This window comes from Carica papaya, chromosome 7, assembly GCF_054855325.1.
Source record: "Carica papaya isolate Zhongbai chromosome 7, ASM5485532v1, whole genome shotgun sequence".
NCBI lineage: Eukaryota > Viridiplantae > Streptophyta > Magnoliopsida > Brassicales > Caricaceae > Carica > Carica papaya.
In genome coordinates, this window is record NC_142315.1 from 16,597,522 (window position 1) to 16,614,707 (window position 17,186).

The 17,186-nt window shown below is 37.0% G+C and overlaps 2 protein-coding genes across 4 annotated transcripts; one reads left to right on the top strand and one right to left on the bottom strand.

The window, feature by feature from the left end:
* Positions 1-4,931: 4,931 nt before the first annotated feature.
* On the top strand, positions 4,932-14,614 carry LOC110815695 (S-adenosyl-L-methionine-dependent methyltransferases superfamily protein). 3 transcript variants are annotated; one of them, XM_022043610.2, is made up of 8 exons: positions 4,934-5,394; positions 5,874-5,941; positions 6,202-6,349; positions 6,428-6,508; positions 6,667-6,753; positions 8,068-8,153; positions 13,942-14,062; positions 14,296-14,614. In XM_022043610.2, exons 1-8 carry the CDS (start codon positions 5,119-5,121, stop codon positions 14,371-14,373), a joined length of 945 nt encoding a protein of 314 aa, XP_021899302.2. In that variant the 5' UTR covers positions 4,934-5,118; the 3' UTR covers positions 14,374-14,614. The 3 variants fall into 3 exon arrangements, 1 of the variants encoding a protein (XP_021899302.2); XR_015813078.1 differs by lacking the exon at positions 14,296-14,614 and having other exon boundaries at positions 4,932-5,394; positions 7,875-8,153; positions 13,942-14,005; XR_015813079.1 differs by lacking the exons at positions 13,942-14,062; positions 14,296-14,614 and having other exon boundaries at positions 4,933-5,394; positions 6,667-6,951; positions 8,068-8,085.
* A 193-nt stretch (positions 14,615-14,807) lies between these two features.
* LOC110815702 (tetraspanin-2) lies at positions 14,808-16,276 on the bottom strand. Its single transcript, XM_022043624.2, has 2 exons — positions 15,673-16,276; positions 14,808-15,208 (listed from the first exon to the last, which is right to left on the bottom strand). Exons 1-2 carry the CDS (start codon positions 16,168-16,170, stop codon positions 14,897-14,899), a joined length of 810 nt encoding a protein of 269 aa, XP_021899316.1. The 5' UTR covers positions 16,171-16,276; the 3' UTR covers positions 14,808-14,896.
* Positions 16,277-17,186: the final 910 nt, after the last annotated feature.

The window sequence follows — 17,186 nt, forward strand, 5'->3', positions numbered from 1 at the left end:
GACCGGCTAACCAAGTCCTCTAACTTCTTGGCTATCAAAATGACTGACTTTTTAGACAAGCTAGCAAGAATTTACATCTGGGAGATAGTCAGGTTACATTGAGTTCTAGCGATAGTGGTATCTGGCAGAGACCCCAGATTCACCTCTCGATTTTGGTCTAATTTTCAACAAGCAATGGAAACGACACTATCTCTTATCATCGCATTCCACCCTCAAAGCGATGGATAATCAGAATAGACAATTCGCACACTAGAAGATATGCTCGAGCTTGTGTTCTAGACTTCATAAGCCATTGGGATGATCACCTACCCTTGATAGAGTTCACTTATAATAATAGCTACCGAGCAAGTATTGGCATGACCCCTTAGAAGGCATTGTATAGACAACCCTGTAGGTCGTTAATCTGTTGGGAACAGATGGGTGATAGAAAATTATTTGGCCTAAATTTTATAAAGGAGACCACAACAAAGATAATTAAAATAAGAAAGAACATCCAGACAACTCAGAATAGATAGAAGAGTTATGCGAACATCCGGAGGAGAGATTTGGAATTTGAGAAATGTGATAAGGTATTTCTTGAGGTCACCCCTTTCAAGGAGATCAGCAGATTTAGTAAGAGGAGAAAATTAAATCCTCGGTTCATTAGACCGTTTGAAATCTTGGAAAGGATTGATACATCTGCCTACAAACTAACACTACCTCCAGAGTTATCTAGAGTTTATAACGTGTTTCATGTGTCTATACTATGTAAGTACAACTCAGAAACCCTGCATATCTTATCTTACGAGCCACTTTTACTCTAGAAAGATCTATCATATAATGAGGTACCGGTAGGTATTGTGGACCAAAAGAGCATATTACTTCACAATAGAGAAATTCCCTTCATCAAGGTCTTATAGAGGAATCATGCAAAAGAAGAGGCCACTTGAGAGCTAGAATCGAAATTCAGAGCCCAATACCCCTAACTGTTCGACTAGCAAGAGGGTAACAAATTTAAGGGACCAAATTTCCTCTTAAAAGGGGGAGAGTCGTAACAATCGGCCCCAAAAATTTAGCATGGGATGATTTTTCAAATTTATAAAATATATATAAAAAATTAAATTTTTATTTTAATTTAAATTTTTTTAAATTTGAGAAAAAATAAATTATGAACGAAATTGAAAATAATTATGAAACAAATGGGTAAAAATATGAATAAGGGGTGTTTTGTACAAAAAATTAAAAAATAGAGAGTAAAGTCGCAAAAAAGGAAAGTTTAGTCACGTGGGATGACTTGGTTAGCAACCATGATGAGTAAGAATGCACCACTTGGTAGACACGCTGACATCAGCTCCACACAGGAAGCCATGCGGGCGATCCGCATGCCTAAGTGATCCAATGATTCAGATCGCATCCCGTGCGCACTAATGACACAGATACATTCTCTCTTTAGATGTGATCGGATGGATGAGATTGATCACGATTGACACCTAAATTCGCCCACGCAATTGGCCTAAACAGGCAACGATCAAACGACTCTTCTCGCTCTACTTTGACGCAGATGGACGGCCATGATCAGAGAGAAGAGAGGTATTTAAACATCTCTTTAGTCGACCTTGAAACCGTAGCCGACACCCAGTCGGAGAAAAAGAATAAGGAGGCAGCCGAAGGGAAGACCAATTGCTGGAAGAACGCCACCGCTGCCACACCAGAGCCATCGTCGCACCAAAGCCATTGCTGACCGCCGAGAGAGGTAAAATTTTCCCCGTTCCACTTAGAATTTAATCTTGAGTTTCCTTATGTCTATAACGGAGCCAAAAGGTCGACGGGTGAGCCAAACATCACGAGCAAAACTCGGCCAAGCCACCGCGACCAAAACCTAAAATCCTTTTCGATGACCCCCTTCCTGTCGTGTTCTCTGTCCTTTTCTAGTGTAGGTTAGCCAAAGGGGAACTTCAGCCGTGAAAGAGGACCAACAGAGCTGCCGTACCGAAAGACCTTCCGTGGGTAGGATTTTAATTTTTTTGTCTTTTTCGACCAATTGAGGCCTCTTAACTTTTTATAGCTCTATGCGCAAAACCAGCTGAAACCAGCCAGTTGGAGGTAAACTGCCATCACGGGCGGTGGAGCCGACGCAGAAGCATGGCGGCAGAAAGTTTTAAAACACCTATTTTGCCATTTCAAGGTATTTTTGGATACATGATGGGTGTTTTAGTTTATGCAGAAAAATTCAGGAAACCCAGGGACCATCAGAAGGCGCAGTAGAAAGTACAATATTTCGAACACTAACCCGCGGTAAGAATCCCTCACTTTTTTTCCTGTTATGGAAAATTAAAGCTAAATAATCAATAATGCTGTGTGTTGTAAAAATTAAAAAACTCTAAAATTAATTATAGATAACTAGTGGAGCCAGAACCGGTCAGTACATATTTGTCCTAGTTTACTGTTTATTTTCTCATATACTGTTTATTAAATTGTGTGCATTAAATTACTAGTTTTAATTATTTTCTCGGTTATTTAGTTTACCTAACTGCATAACCTCATTTGTGGTTCGTTTTGCAATAAATATATCAATTATGTTGTCTTGATTTACGTACCATCTTTTTGCATGACTTATTGTTGATTGGTAAATATGAGATATTGATATATAATTGAGAATTGATTGATAATGTGAATCTATGTATGGGAAGCTTACGGGGTACCTTGCAAAGGGTGGACGAACTCGGTACATATGAAAAACTCTACTGTAAATGTTATCTTAGTCGAATAGAGCTGAAAAGTCCCATATCGGAAGAATTTGAGAGATATGATTCACCCTCATATCCGATGGGGTATCGAGGCGATGATATGTTTGGCATCCATTACCAGACGGGATATAAGGACGACTGATTGATTAACAAATTTGGATATTAGGTTCAAGCGTAGGGGGATATCCCTATGGACCCCTAGAGGTACCTGTAAATAGGTGAAAAGGTAAGTTGTTATCTGAGTTATTATCTTCATACGTCAATTTTTGGGAATCTATAACAGTGAGTACGGAATAAACGATTTTATATTAAATAAATTTACCTAAATCAATGACTCCATTAATTGTTTTATAATTTTTATTAATTTTTAATTTTCTGTGTCAGTGATTAGTGTGATATTCTTACTATACTAATGTACCTCATCCCTCTATGTAACTATTTTAAATCAAAAAGACCAAAATTCAGATTCTGAACAAAAAGAGAGTTGTGAGTAAATATTACCTCCCAGACCCCATCAAAGTTGCTAGTGGAGGTTAATCCTATAGAATTTTAGTTTTATTACTATTTCTGTTATTTTAACTTCTTTAAAAAGAACATTTCTGCAACCCTATTGGACACTCTAATTTACTGTATAAGAAACATAAAACTCTAAATTATTATTTACTTCTCTTATTTTAATATATATTTATTTCTTTAAAGTTTTGGGCTTTTACATTGTGATACTTTAAGATTAAATGGATATTTTGGAAGAGAAGAAAAGTGAATATGTAAGTGGAAAATATAATAAATGCTTTCATTTTTTTTTTTAAAAACAAGACTTTATGTTATATAATGAAGCATTTGATATTCACTATAAGGAGACATCTGACGATGTGCTCCCAAAATGTGACCATCACATTTTTTATTACTTGCACAATATAAATATGTGTTTTTATGCGTTTTTCACGTATTTAATGCCAAAATTATTTTTTTTTTGTCTAACAACTAGTTTGACCTTATTATTATAGAGCAACTTTACTTACCTTATTTTTTGATAACTTTTAAGAGCTAATTTTGAATATTGGAAGAAATAAAGCTCTCAAATTTCTCTTAATCTCAAAATTTTAAATTTTCTTACCTCCAACTTACTATCTAATCTTAACTAAAAGATTCTTGATATAATATTTAAAAATTTCTCTAGCTTTTAGATATTATTTTTACATTTAATTTTGAATAAGCTTTTAAGATATTTTAGAATTAAAACTTGACATAACAATTTGAAAAATATATATTTTTTATATTAGAATCTCTAGAATTAAACCGATAATATTCGATCTCTCTTTCAATAGAAATTATGACAATTTTAAAATATTATAAATTTTATATTTTTATAAAATTTTTATATCATTTCACAATAATGACAATATGCATAATATATGTGGAGAATCTTAAAACATATTAATTTTATCAAACCAATCAACTACGTAAGTTGCGTATATTCAAGGGCTAATTGTTATTTTATTCTCAATCCATTTAAGTCATTGCATATGAAAGTAACATATATATGGCTTAAGTATTTCAAGAACATAATAGGGAAAAGAAAAAATGACTCAAAAGAACATACAAGTAACGTACCCCAATTTAGTTTAGTCAAAATAAAACAATTAGTTAGGTAAAAATGAGATAATAATAAAAATAGCTAATAATGGTAATGATGATGATGATGATGATGATGATAATGATGTGATGATGATATAATAATAATAATAATATTGATATTGATGACGATGATGATGATGACCACGTCGAATTTGTTCGGAAAATTTAATCTGAAAAGGAAAGTTAAAAAAAGAGAAGAAAAATAGGAAACATGGAAAAAGATAGTGAAAAAAAAAATGAAAAAAGAAAAATATGAAGGGAAGACAGAAAGAAAAGAAAGGGTTAAAAAAACAAGAGGAAGAAAAAGGAAAATGAAAGAAAGGGATTTGGGCTATGGCCTTGATTAACAATGGAAGCCCGAATATAGTATTGGAATCGCCCATTTCACAAAAAAGCCTGAAACGGGCCTGACTCGGGCCTAAACCCAGCTCCTCGGAAGATCGAACGGTGCCGTTTTAAAGGAGAGCCACCATTACAGAATGTAGCAATTACGACGCCGTTTAGCAAAGAATCCTAATTGGTCACAACGACTTCGCTTCATAGGGATTTAAAATCAGAAAATGGACGATTTAAAACCGGTACTTTGGATTTGAAGATCATTAATGTTGTGAAAATTCTAGACGAGAGTTTAGATTGATTGTCCAACTTCTATAGAAACAAACAAGTTTCTTCATCCTACGGTTGCCACTCACCCATATCCGCCATTTCTTCTTATGCTATAAACATCACCTAAGTATACATACAATGTCAAACAATGGCCAATCTTATCGCTATCAAGCTGCAACAGCAATTACCAGCTGTTTCCTGTTTTTATCCTGCTTTATCTTCTACTTTCTCTGCACTTAATTCCACTTTCAACCTTTCAAGAACGTTGACGAAAGGGTTGTACAAGTGCCATACAGCACCTCGTCGGATGGTACTAGGCCTGGGGGTTTCATTAGGGTTCCAGTTTATTAGCATGGACGGTGCTTTACACAGCACATCTTTCATCGCCTCTGCTAGACAGAAGAATCCTTCCTCTGTTGAGCAGGTCATTTGCCCTATACATTAGACTCATTTCGGCCGGGGTTGGAGTTGGAACTTTCAAGTTGTTTGATTAATTTTTTCTCTGTCTTTAGTTTGGAAAACGCCGTGAATGCTAGGGCATGAATTTGCTCGATTACTGGTCTTTCTTGCTACATCTTAGTTTCTGTTTGGAATACAGAATCATTTAGAGGATAAACGACCTGTGGCATTTACCAATTATTTCATTATCTTGCTGTTCATTATCCTTGCTTAAAGCCTTGGATTTGCTTTATTTTTTCTGGAAATTGGAACAGGGAAACCCAATTTACAGTTACCAATAATTTATTCCTGTTAAATGCAATTTTTCTTTTTAATTCCAGCTATTGCTGATCTTTTTCTAAAGCCATTATTAACTTACAAATTTACAATTTCCTCAGTTATATATTCTCCTTGTTTGAACTTGGGCTTCAATTACTCCTGACGGATATCTCCAATCAACGACAGGCATTGACCAATGTTGACTGGCCGGAGCAGTTTCCCTTCAAGGAAGAGGATTTCCAGCGGTTTGATGAGTATGAGGCTCTAAACCCAATTTGCTTTCTTGTGTTTTGATTCTCAATGAATTTTTTTTTTTCCTTTTTTATGCATATTTTTGCTGTTTTATTAATGTGATTCTGCTTAGTTGTGCCATGTCCATTGTTTTATTAATCTGATTCTTGTTTTGACTTATATTTATACTCGTTTTAGTTTCTTCAAATTGGCTGAGAAAATAATGAATATGCATAACAATGATAGCATTGAATATCTACAATCATATGATTTGCATTCTCAGGTCACCAGATTCATTGTTCTATGAGGCTCCAAGATTTGTGACGCATATAGATGATCTTGCTATTGTTGCACTAACTAAGTATTATTCAAAGGTTTTTCCTCCAACTAATACTCCAGGAGTAAGCATCCTTGATATGTGCAGCAGTTGGGTAGGACAATGCTAATCTTTATTCTAACTTCCTTGTGCATATAGTACACTTTTTTGACCCCATTCTTATCCTATGTAGGTCAGCCATTTTCCAGCTGGATACAAGCAGGAAAGGGTAGTGGGCTTAGGAATGAACGAAGATGAGCTCAAGCGAAATCCAGTGAGATTCATCCATATAATTCTTTGATTGTGTTATATGTGTATAATATCGATTAGGATGCATAATCTACGAAGCTGAGGTCTTTGCAGCTAAGTTTATTGCTTGTTAACTTTGTTACTGAAACAAAAGTATATGAATTTATACTGTTGCTTTGTTAGGTTCTCACAGAGTATGTTGTGCAAGATTTAAACCTGAACCCCAAACTCCCATTTGAGGATAACTCCTTCGACGTTATCACTAATGTGGTATGTGCAACTTCTTCCATCCTTTATTATATATTGGTTTTTAATGCTATAACGAGTGCAACTGTGCAAACACATCATTATCATGATCCATGGTCATAAGCTCGACGTAGAGAATTCCTTTGTAGAAGTTGAAGGAAGAGGATTAGCAGATTTAGAAGGGAAAGGAAAGAAGCAATTGCAGAAAAGTTAGCACACATGGTAGGGAAAGAAGCAATATGAAATAGATAGACATTTTTTGACAATTTCCGTTGTTTTATTAATGCTTGAATTAAAAATGGTATGTACGGTCCTAGATATATGATCAAACAAGCAAACTAGCTGACTGACTGACTTGGCTTATGCATTACATCTCATCTTTTAATCTTGTTTACTTTGTAATATCCAGCAATAACCAACAGAAATCGAACATCGCTAGTAAAAATTTATTAATAGTAAAATACCCAACATTCATAACACCTTTCAGTCTATCAACTTAAAAAGTTTCCATTATGAAGATTAGTCTGCACGATACAGTTTCTATTGTTTACTTTCACATAAACACTTAGATTTTGTTTTATTTGAGGGTATTGAGGGTGAGATATTTAAGATCAGAGATAGATGGTTTCATTTTTTGGGTCTTCGATTTTGAGGTATGATGTTTGTAGGATAGAAGATTTTAGGAAAGTCATTGATATTTTAACACAATTGTAAATTTTTTATAAATGGGTGGTACCTCATTGGTACCTTATGAATATCATATTTTTACACTTTTTATTTTTTTAAAAATATGCATTTGATGACCTTAAAGGCGTCTTGACTCTTCAAAGCTTTCTTGAAACATAAAAGCTTTAAATGGTTAGTTATTGAATTGCTTACCATGATAAATACTGCAAAATGTCTTAATAAAAATTTGGACCGAAAAGTACCTTATACTATGATTTACTATGATTTAGGAGCTTTATTAAAGAATATAAAGTCTGACATGAGTTTTATTTTAAGAATATTCTATAAAATGCTAAGATCATCCTTGATTCAATTTTAATTCTAATCCTACCTTATTTCTAATTTTCATTCCATATTAGTTTGGGAAAGTCATGAAGGCTAAGGACTGATGCTTTATTACTTCATTTTATAATCAAAAGGTGGGGGCACTTTCAGTCAAATATCTGAATGAACTTCTCTTAAATATCATTCAAACTGGAGAAGTAAAAGAAACACGAAGTTTGCAGCAACTCTTTTTGAGTTTTGAAGAGAAAATTATATCAATAATTGTTAGTAAGCATTCTATTAGCTCTCGCATGTTAGAATATTTGGATTGTTTAATATATCTTGCAGGTCAGTGTTGATTACCTGACAAAGCCAATTGATGTTTTCAAGGAGATGTGCCGAATCCTTAAGCCAGGTGGACTGGCTCTAATGAGGTGATAATTTGATTTGCAAATTTATAAGCATTATATTTGGGTTACCTATAAAGATCATCACCATTTTCTTGAAGTGATTCCCATTTCTAAGAAGGTTGTGGGGATTTTAAACTTGTTAAAGGTTTTTTTTTTTTTTTCAAAAACAACTATACATATGTGCATGTAGAAGTCAACAGTGACTTTCTATTGCATGTGTTGATTTTAATGATTTTATCCATTTACTTATTCAAATTCAAAGTCAAATAAAGCTGTGAAGAAAATGTTTCACCGCAGCCTACGTAGCTGCCATGCAGCATGTATGCATGGATTTCTGAGTTTAATCTTATCATTTATTTTTTGGTTGTAATCAAGCACAACTCTGTGCTTATAAATGTAATCGTGCAAATCAATGAAAATTATCCTTTTTCCTCGCCAAAAATCATCATCTTTCTGCAATCTGAAAAAACAGAGGCTTTTGCAGCCTTATACCCTGTTTTTGCTGTCCTCTCTCTCTCCTTGACTCTCTCTCTAAATTTGCTCATCATTTTAGCTTCCTTTAAAGCTGTAACTCATCCGATGTAACAACTGGTATCAGAGCCAGGTTCTCCTATGTGACCTGTGAATCAAAAAACTCCTCAAACTCGATGGCTACCTCAGGAACTACTCCTGCTCCGCAATTCAACAGAGAAAATTATCATGTGTGGGCAATAAAGATGCGAGCTCACATCAAAGCTCTAGGTTTGTGGGATGTTATCATAGATGAAAGTGACCCAACCCCACTACGAGACACTGCCACCTTGAACCAGATTAAAAAACACGAGGAAGAGAAGGCCAAGAAACCAAAAGCAATTGCCTGCCTCTTCTCGGCTATTTCGGACAGGGTCTTCTCTAGGATTATGAACTATGAATCACCCAAGGAAGCGTGGGAGAAACTGAAGGAAGAGTTTGATGGAGGAGACAGAAGTAGGAAGATCAAACTACTGAGGCTGAAAAGCGAGTTTGCATTACTCATAATGCAAGAAAATGAGTCTGTTAGTAACTATGCCTCCAAACTCTTGGATATTGTGAATAAAATGAGATTGTTGGGGGAGGACTTTCTTGAATCAAGGGTGGTAGAGCAACATTCTTATAAGCTTACCCCCTAAATTTGAATCTAAAATCTCAGTCTTGGAGGAACTTGCAGACATTGATACGATCTCTTCAGCTGAACTAATCAATAAGCTGCAATCACAGGAGCAACGGGTGAACATGCATGCTCGTGTACCTACTGAGGGAGCCTTATTCTCGTCTCAAACCAAAGCTACCCCCTCAAATCAGAATCAAGGCAAAAGGAATGGAAGAAATCAAACTGGAAACCAAAATTCCAGTAAGCAGAAGAAGTATCCTCCTTGCAACATCTGCTCCCTCACAAATCTTCCTAAGAGTGAATTCTAGTACAAGGGCAAGAAAGCTGTCCGGTGCAATTTCTGCAAAAGACTTGACCACAAGAAAAAGTTCTGTAGGCAAAAACAAAAGCAGGAAGCAACACAATTTAAGCAGGAGCTGCAGCATGTGAATGTCACTGAGGTATTCAGCGAGCAACGTAATGCAATCCTCGTTGCTTCAAGTGAATTGACAGTGGAAGATGATAGCTTCTGGGTCGTTGATAGTAGATGCATTTCTCACATGTGCAAGAATGAAGCCATGTTCATGACGCTTGACAAATCAGCAACAGGCCAAGTGAGACTTGGAAATGGTATGCTGGAATCCATAAAAAGCAAAGGTAATGTTGCTATAGAAATTAGGGAAGGTAGAAAACTTATCACCGATGTGAATTTCATTCCCACTCTCTCAAAATCTGCTTAGTGTATATCAAATGACTAATCATGGATACTCAGTTTCATTTAAGAACCAATACTGTAGAATCCATGATCCCGAAGGCAAATTGATTGCTCTCATTCCAAAAAGGAACCAGGCGTACTCCTTGAAGCTCAAAGAAATAGTTGAAAAGGCAAACGTTGTCACAATGCCTAAAGGGAAGCTGTGGCATAGACGTTTTGGCCATTATCATGCTGCTAGGTTACTTCAGTTGCAGAAGGGAGACCTAACCAAGGATCTTCCAAACATAGGAGCTACCGAGAAGCCTTGTGGTGTTTGTCAGTTGGGAAAAATGGCTCGACAGGCATTCCTTACTCAGACAGATTGGAGGGCAGATCAAAAGCTTGCACTAATTCACTCGGACATATGTGGTCCGATGAGTGAAAATTCAATAAATAGAAACAAGTATTTTGGTTTATTTATTGATGATTTCACTAAGATAACTTGGGTGTGCTTTTTGCAGAACAAAGCTCAGATATTTGATGAATTCAAGAGATTTAAAGCCATGGCAGAGAAGGAATGTGGCTGTGTGTTGAAGTGCCTAAGAACAGACAACGAACTTGAGTTCAATTCCGGTGAATTCAAGGATTTTTGCTCCAAAAATGGGATCAAACGACAGCTCACAACACCATATTCTCCACACCAGAATGGTGTCTCGAAGAGGAAGAACAGAACCATCATGGAAATGGCAAGAAGCATGCTTGCTGACAAGCATTTACCAAAAGTGCTTTGGGCTAAGGCAGTAAACACTGCTGTGTTTCTGCTCAACATGCTGCCCACGAAGGCAGTGGAAGGAATGACACCCGTGGAGGCCTGGAGCGGCATCAAACTGTCAACTCAGCATCTAAAAGTGTTTGTGTCGATTTGCTACTGTCATGTCTCAGATGACAGAAGAACAAAGCTTGACGAGAAGGCTGAGTTGGGTTTGTTTATGGGTTATAGTGCAGAAGCAAAGGCATATTGGGTTTTGAGCTTGAAAACCAATAAGCTCATGATCCGAAGAGATGTGTTGGTAGATGAAACAAGCTACTGGAACTGGGAGAAAAAGAAGATAGAAACAGATTGTTTAACTATTGAAGCTGCAACCAAACCTAGTCCAACTCTAACATCTACCTCAATTGATGCAACAGAGGAAGATGGTGACAGTTGATGAGGAAAACACAAGACCAACTAAAATGAAAAGCCTTGCTGATATTTATGAACGCTGTAGCCTTGCTGCGGATGAACCTGTAACCTTTGAAGCAGCTACAAAACAAATTCAGTGGGTTCAAGCAATGGAAGAGGAAATGCGTGTAATTGAGAACAATGGAACCTGGACCCTGGTTCCAAGACCTGCAAACAAGAAACCAATCAGAGTGAAGTGGGTATTCAGGCTAAAACAAAATCCTGAAAGTAAAATCAACAAATATAAGGCCCGGTTGGTTGTAAAGGGCTTTGCGCAAGTACCTGGTGTTGATTTTGCTGAAATGTTCGCACCAATAGCAAGACATGAAGTCATACGTCTCATTTTGGCACTTGCAGCTCAGTTTCAATGGCGAGTAATGGACTTGGATGTCAAGGCTGCCTTCTTAAATGGTGATCTGAAGGAAGAAATATTTGTGGAGCAGCCGAAGAGATTTATAGTTGCAGGAAAAGAAGATCACGTGTATGTCTTGCATAAGGCTTTATATGGATTGAAGCAGGCACCTCGAGCCTGGTATGAGAAATTGAATGATTATCTCCTATAGTGTGGCTTCATAAGAAGCAAAACTGAAACTACATTGTACGCCAAAATTGAAGGAGAATTAAAGATTTTCACTGCTGTGTATGTGGATGACATATTGGTTATGGGAAGCAATGAAGCAGAGATAGATGGATTTAAGAAGCAGTTAGAAGATCAATTTGAGATGTCAAGTCTAGGGGAGTTGCTTATTTTCTTGGACTGGAGATCAATCAAATAAAGGGAGGGATCTTCCTAAGTCAGTCCAAATACGCTCGGAAAATCTTGAGTAAATTTAAAATGGAGAGGTGTAAAGCTGTAGGGACTCTATTAAAGCCTAACCTAAAGCTGTCAAAGGATGAAGGTATAAGTGAGGTTGATGAGGGTACCTATCGAAGTTTGGTTGGTAGTCTTCTCTATCTCACTGTCTCAAGGCCAGACATGCTATACGCAGTGAGCCTTCTGTCAAGATTTATGGCAGCTCCCAAACAGATGCACATGGCAGCAGCTAAGCATGTGCTGAGATACCTGCGGGGGACCTGTAATTTTAGAATATGGTATGATGCCAAAGTGGGTGAGCTGCAAGAATATACAGATAGTGATTGGGTTGGCTGTATGGATGATGCAAAGATTACTTTTGGTTATGTATTTTCTTTTGGCTCATGAGCTTTCTCATAAGCTTTAAAGAAGCAAGAGGTAGTTGCACAATCAACAGCTGAAGTAGAATACATTGCATCTGCTGTGGCTTCAAATCAGGCCATCTGGTTGAGGCCAGTAATGGCAGACTTGTGGCATGCATTACACAGACCAACTGTGATACGGGTAGATAACAAGTCTGCAATTGGTATCACCAAAAACCCAGTCATGCATGGACGAACCAAGCATATCAAAGTCAAGTTCCATGCCATTCGAGATGCTGCAAAAAACCAAGAAATTAGCCTTCTACACTGCTCAACTGATGAGCAGCTTGCAGACATCTTTACAAAGTCATTGTCTAAGGCTAAGTTCGAGGACTTGCGAATAAAAATTGAAATTGGTGATAAAATCATTAAGGAAGAGTGTTGATTTTAATGATTTTATCCATTTACTTATTCAAATTCAAATTCAAATAAAGCTGTGAAGAAAATGTTTCACTGCAGCCTACGTAGCTGCTATGCAGCGTGTATGCATGGATTTTTGAGTTTAATCTTATCATTTATTTTTTGGTTGTAATCAAGCACAACTCTGTACTTATAAATGTAATCGTGCAAATCAATGAAAATTATTTTTTTTCCTCTCCAAAAATCATCATCTTTCTGCAATCTGAAAAACAGAGGCTTTTGTAGCCTTATACCCTGTTTTTGCTATCCTCTCTCTCTCCTCGACTCTCTCTCTAAATTTGCTCATCATTTCAGCTTCTTTTGAAGCTGTAACTCATCCGATCTAACGGCATGAAAATCCAAAGATTTGATTTGAAGGAAATAGAAGTAAATATATATCGTGATAAAAAAATTGTGAAGTGCACAAATATTTCAACCATTGACCTCTAGGTTTGATTACAGCTTTCATCCTTCCAATTTATGGAAAGTAGTAATAGGAAAAAGGAAAAATATTGGCATGTGGCCTCACTTCATAATTGGAAAGGTTGGATGCTGGTGAGGACATTTTGAATTTCCCATCTTCCTCCCAAAAAAAAAATTATTCTATTTAATAATTAAACGTTGATATTGTATTCTATTTCTAATTCTAAGTAGAAATCTGAATTGACCAATATAATTTTATTGATTAGAATTTTTACCATGTTATTCGTGGAATTTGATACCATATCACTGTATACCCGATATAGAAAATAATTTATCCTTTCCAAAATCATTATTCTTTACAAAGCAAGCATTATTACTTTTATCATTTTCCTTTATTAGCTTAAGACGTTATCATTTTCTAAGGGAAGAAAGTCGAGGATTTCTTCAGTTAATGTTCTGTGGAACTCTTAGCAATATATGCAGCCTATTAAGTGCAAAATATCTGGAACTCTTAGCAATATATACAGCGTATTAATTGCAAAATATCTGGAACTATTAGCAATATATGCAGCCTATTAATCGCAAAATATCTTGGTCATATATCACTTTATTCTTGATTAATCTTTCCCTAAAGAATTTAGACCGAGCTTGCACTAAAGCAGAGGCCAAGATAGCCTATGTTCCTCTTAATTCTGCACATCTTTTACTTTCTGAACGTTCTGTAACTCCAAGGAGTGTGTTTCTGTATCAGCTTTTCCAACCGTTGCTTTTGGACTAAAGCAATCTCCATATGGACATCAACTGGGGATGCTGATCATGCATTAATTGTTGGATCATATTTTCATTATGCTGGAGGATTTGAACCTCCTCAGGTATGAACCAATTTTAATCAGTCATTTTTCGATATGCTTTTTTCTATTAACTTAGCTCAATGCACGATTAGTTAAAGACTCATTTAGATAGCTCAATGAGTCATTGACTGGAAGAATCTGTTTTCATGGGCACCCAGAGTCCATTTTTCTAAGACGAGTAATGAACGATGAATGATGCAGAGCAGCAATTTATTTTTAACAGGAGCCTTATCAACTGATAGCATTGTTTGCAGGCTGTAGATATATCTCCCAACCCAGGACGCTCAGATCCTATGTACATTGTCTACTCTAGAAAGCTATCTGCCGCTTGAGAGACAAAGATGTATTTAGTTATCTTTCTTTTTCTTGTTATTTCGGTAATGAGTTCTCAATCTTCGTTCTTGTTGGCCTATGATATGAATATACCTGACTTCTTGTTGCGATCCTATCAATTTATTTGAAAAATGAAATCAGGGTCAATATTTTTGGTTGTACCAAATAAAAAAAAAAATACATATTTGTAGATCTTGAGACAATTTCGGATCTTGAAACATGTATAATCATTTTATGGTACTGGGTCCTTGTCTCCTTTTTTTATTCTTTCATTATTATACTATTTTCAACGCGTTACATGGACTTCGAAGCATTGAAGGAAGAGAAATAAAAGCATATGCTTTTGAAAAAAACTGGTAAGTGAAAAAAAAAAAAAAAAAGAAGAAGATTCTATTCTCATTTTCAGAGATAGCAAGTGAAAGTAAAGTACGAATTTGAAAAGATAAACCAGACTGTAGATAAACCAGAATAAAGGAATATATACTACGTATATATATGTACAGATAAGAAAGGAAAATAGTATTAAACCCAACCCTGTTTGTAACGGCGGAAAAGGTCCTCTGTTTGGGCATTCTTGAAAGCACTGCATGCAATTATATACACCCATATAAGCACCACCACTGTCACTATCAGAATTATATTAGCTTTCCTCCATTCTCTTCTCAGGTTCCCCAACAGACCAGCCTTGCAAGAATTGCAGTTGTAGCAGAGCTGGTTCTGATCATTGCTCCACAAGTAGCAGTCCGGGTCGGCCGTCGGGTTCACCGGGTTCAACCACAATGTTGGGCTCACATAATTATACCCACAAGCTGTTGGAGGCTTGCAACATCCTGACTGCATCACAAATATAATATATACATATCTAAAGATTTCAATTAAGAACTGGTAATGCCACTAAAGTATTTGGCACTCGCCAAAGCTGTCAAGCATAAGAAAATTCACTCTTTATCTTGTGAAATAAAGACAAAAGTTATTCATTTAAAATAATTTAATCAAAAAGTTGCATAATTTCTCATAATAATTGAGTTGGTTGGTTCACTATCCACATAGACTTTTATGGTCTATACCAACAATTATAATTAGGAAAATAATAAATCAAAGTTTCTTCTACAGTGAATTAGATAGATCCATCTGCCTATGTTCTGCAAACTTTTTCCATTCTCCACTCTTGCTGATTTAATCTATGATGCAGATTCAAGATAAGAATAAAATTAATTGGATAAAGAATGCTGAAAACGTTCATCAAAAACTTCTGGGTGAGAAGAAAAATAGTAAAGCTGAAGAAGTAAAAGAAGAACCTGAAGAGGAGAGATGTGAGCCATGAAGAACTGATCAACAGTGATATATTGCTGGGTTAGCTTAGGGCAAACTTGAGTATCAGAAAGACAGGCGCTGATCTTCTCCCAATTCTTTGAGTTAACCACGTGATCTCTCAACCAGGCGGAGAACCCATCGAGCCTGTACTCCTTGAAACCTCTGCCGGGAACATCGTAGCTGCCGTCGGGTCGAGTGACGATGAAGGCGAAGACGAGAAGGATAAGGAAGAGGCCGATGAGGATGGCCATGCAGCATAGGTAGAAAGCGAGAAGAGTCTCTTTGTACCAGTAAGCACCGACAAAGCCAGCGAGAGAGACGAGGAGGATGAGGAGACCGAGCAAGACGAGGGGCCAGCGTATAAGCTTGATGCATTCATTGTCGGGCTTGGAGGCTAGCCAGATGCCGGAGGCGATGACGGGTATGGAGCAGAGAAAGGCTATGAAGTTGAGAACTGCTGTTAGGTTGTTGGCGACGGCCATTGATGGCGGTTGGAGTGGAAAGTGAGAGAGAGAGAGAGAGAGAGAGAGAGAGAGAGAGAGAGAGAGTTGATGGCTGTGGTGTTGGGTGTCTCAAGATTGGGGTTTTTGGAGTTTTGTATGTATGAGATGGCGCAAACACGGAATACCAGACTCTGTGGAACATGGCTGACTAATTTTTTTTTTTTTTTTAGTAAATACGTAAAAAATAGAGAAAGAAATATATTCAATGTAACACCCAAGTAAAATGAAATTTTATTTTATTATTTTTATTTTTTATTTATTTAATTTTTTATTTAATTTAATAAAAATAAAAATAATAATAATGATAAAATTGGGTTAAAATATTATTTGAATTTAATTGAAATTGATTTTGGGAAAAAATGGTGAAAATTTGGATTATGAGGTGTTTTTGAAAAGAAAATCAGAAACTGGGGATCAAAACGTAATTTAGAAAAATTGTGCCATATTAGCACCCACCTCAGCAGTCACGTCAGCGGCCCGGTCAGCAGCCCCGGCCAACCCGAACCCGCCGCGTGGCAAGGCAACGCTGACCAGGGAACGAGCCACGTGAGCGATTCGCGAGCGCGTGATCAGACGGCCCAGATCCGTTCCCGCGCGCATGGACGGCCCAGATTCACGCACACGGACGGCCCAGATTCAATCAGGCACGGACGGCCCAGATTTAATTCCAATTAAATCGCGATCGAACGGTCCAGATTTAATCTTGATGGACTGGACGGCTGTGATTAAAAGGCAAAGGGTATAAATAACCCTACTCATACCTGACCACAAAAACCCTAGCCGCCAGTGCCTCGTCGAAGAAGAAAAACCAGACGCCGAAGGAGCCGGCCGCCGCCACCCGCCGCTGCACCGGGGAAGTTTTCGACCGCCGATCGAGGTAAATTTTCTCCTCCTTACTCGTTTTTCGATGCTGAGTTCGCCTATGGCCAAACCGGAGCCAAACCACCAGTCAAACAGTCGAAAAATCCAGCCGAAGCCCAGCGGCGCTGCCGCGT

Bases quoted from the DNA above. Each gene is read 5' to 3' on its own strand.
- LOC110815695 (XM_022043610.2), top strand. From the start codon at position 5,119: ATGGCCAATCTTATCGCTATCAAGCTGCAACAGCAATTACCAGCTGTT. The intron at 8,154-13,941 runs GTGATAATTTGA...TTTCTGTATCAG, and splicing joins GGTGGACTGGCTCTAATGAG to CTTTTCCAACCGTTGCTTTT. The intron at 14,063-14,295 runs GTATGAACCAAT...CATTGTTTGCAG, and splicing joins GAGGATTTGAACCTCCTCAG to GCTGTAGATATATCTCCCAA.
- LOC110815702 (XM_022043624.2), bottom strand. From the start codon at position 16,170: ATGGCCGTCGCCAACAACCTAACAGCAGTTCTCAACTTCATAGCCTTT. The intron at 15,209-15,672 runs GTTCTTCTTTTA...TTTGTGATGCAG, and splicing joins CTCACATCTCTCCTCTTCAG to TCAGGATGTTGCAAGCCTCC.